General features: G+C 66.2%; 1 protein-coding gene across 1 annotated transcript in view; it reads right to left on the reverse strand.

Annotated features, from left to right (window-relative positions):
• Window positions 1-61: 61 nt before the first annotated feature.
• The window catches only part of CCDC130 (coiled-coil domain containing 130), a 2,987-nt gene continuing 2,755 nt past the window's right edge, over window positions 62-293 (reverse strand). The window contains exons 6-7 of the mRNA XM_017729509.1: window positions 280-290; window positions 62-181 (exon numbers count right to left, since the gene is read on the reverse strand). Of these exons, the coding sequence (XP_017584998.1) occupies window positions 62-181; window positions 280-290 (131 nt within the window). The remainder of the gene's footprint in view (window positions 182-279; window positions 291-293) is intronic.

The raw sequence follows: 293 nt of genomic DNA on the forward strand, positions 1-293 counted from the left end.
CCCGGTACCCAGGGCGGTTCCGTAGCCCGCTGTCGCCAGGGTCCCGGTGTTGCACAGTGGGTCAAGGGTGACAGAGCCACCCCCCGGGACCCTCCCCAGGATATCGCTCGCCCCGTGCGCCCCAATGTTCCGATTGTCCCTCCGGTCCTTCTCCAGGAGCCCCTCGATGTACTCGATGATGCTGGGAAGGGAGGGAAAAACGGGGGGTGTGACCCCCCCAACCCTAACCCCAAACCCACCCCAGGGGATCCCGAGACCCCCCTCAACACCCAAACCCACCCCAAAGGCAGCTG

This window comes from Corvus brachyrhynchos, unplaced genomic scaffold (genome assembly GCF_000691975.1).
Source record: "Corvus brachyrhynchos isolate BGI_N302 unplaced genomic scaffold, ASM69197v1 scaffold721, whole genome shotgun sequence".
Lineage (NCBI taxonomy): Eukaryota > Metazoa > Chordata > Aves > Passeriformes > Corvidae > Corvus > Corvus brachyrhynchos.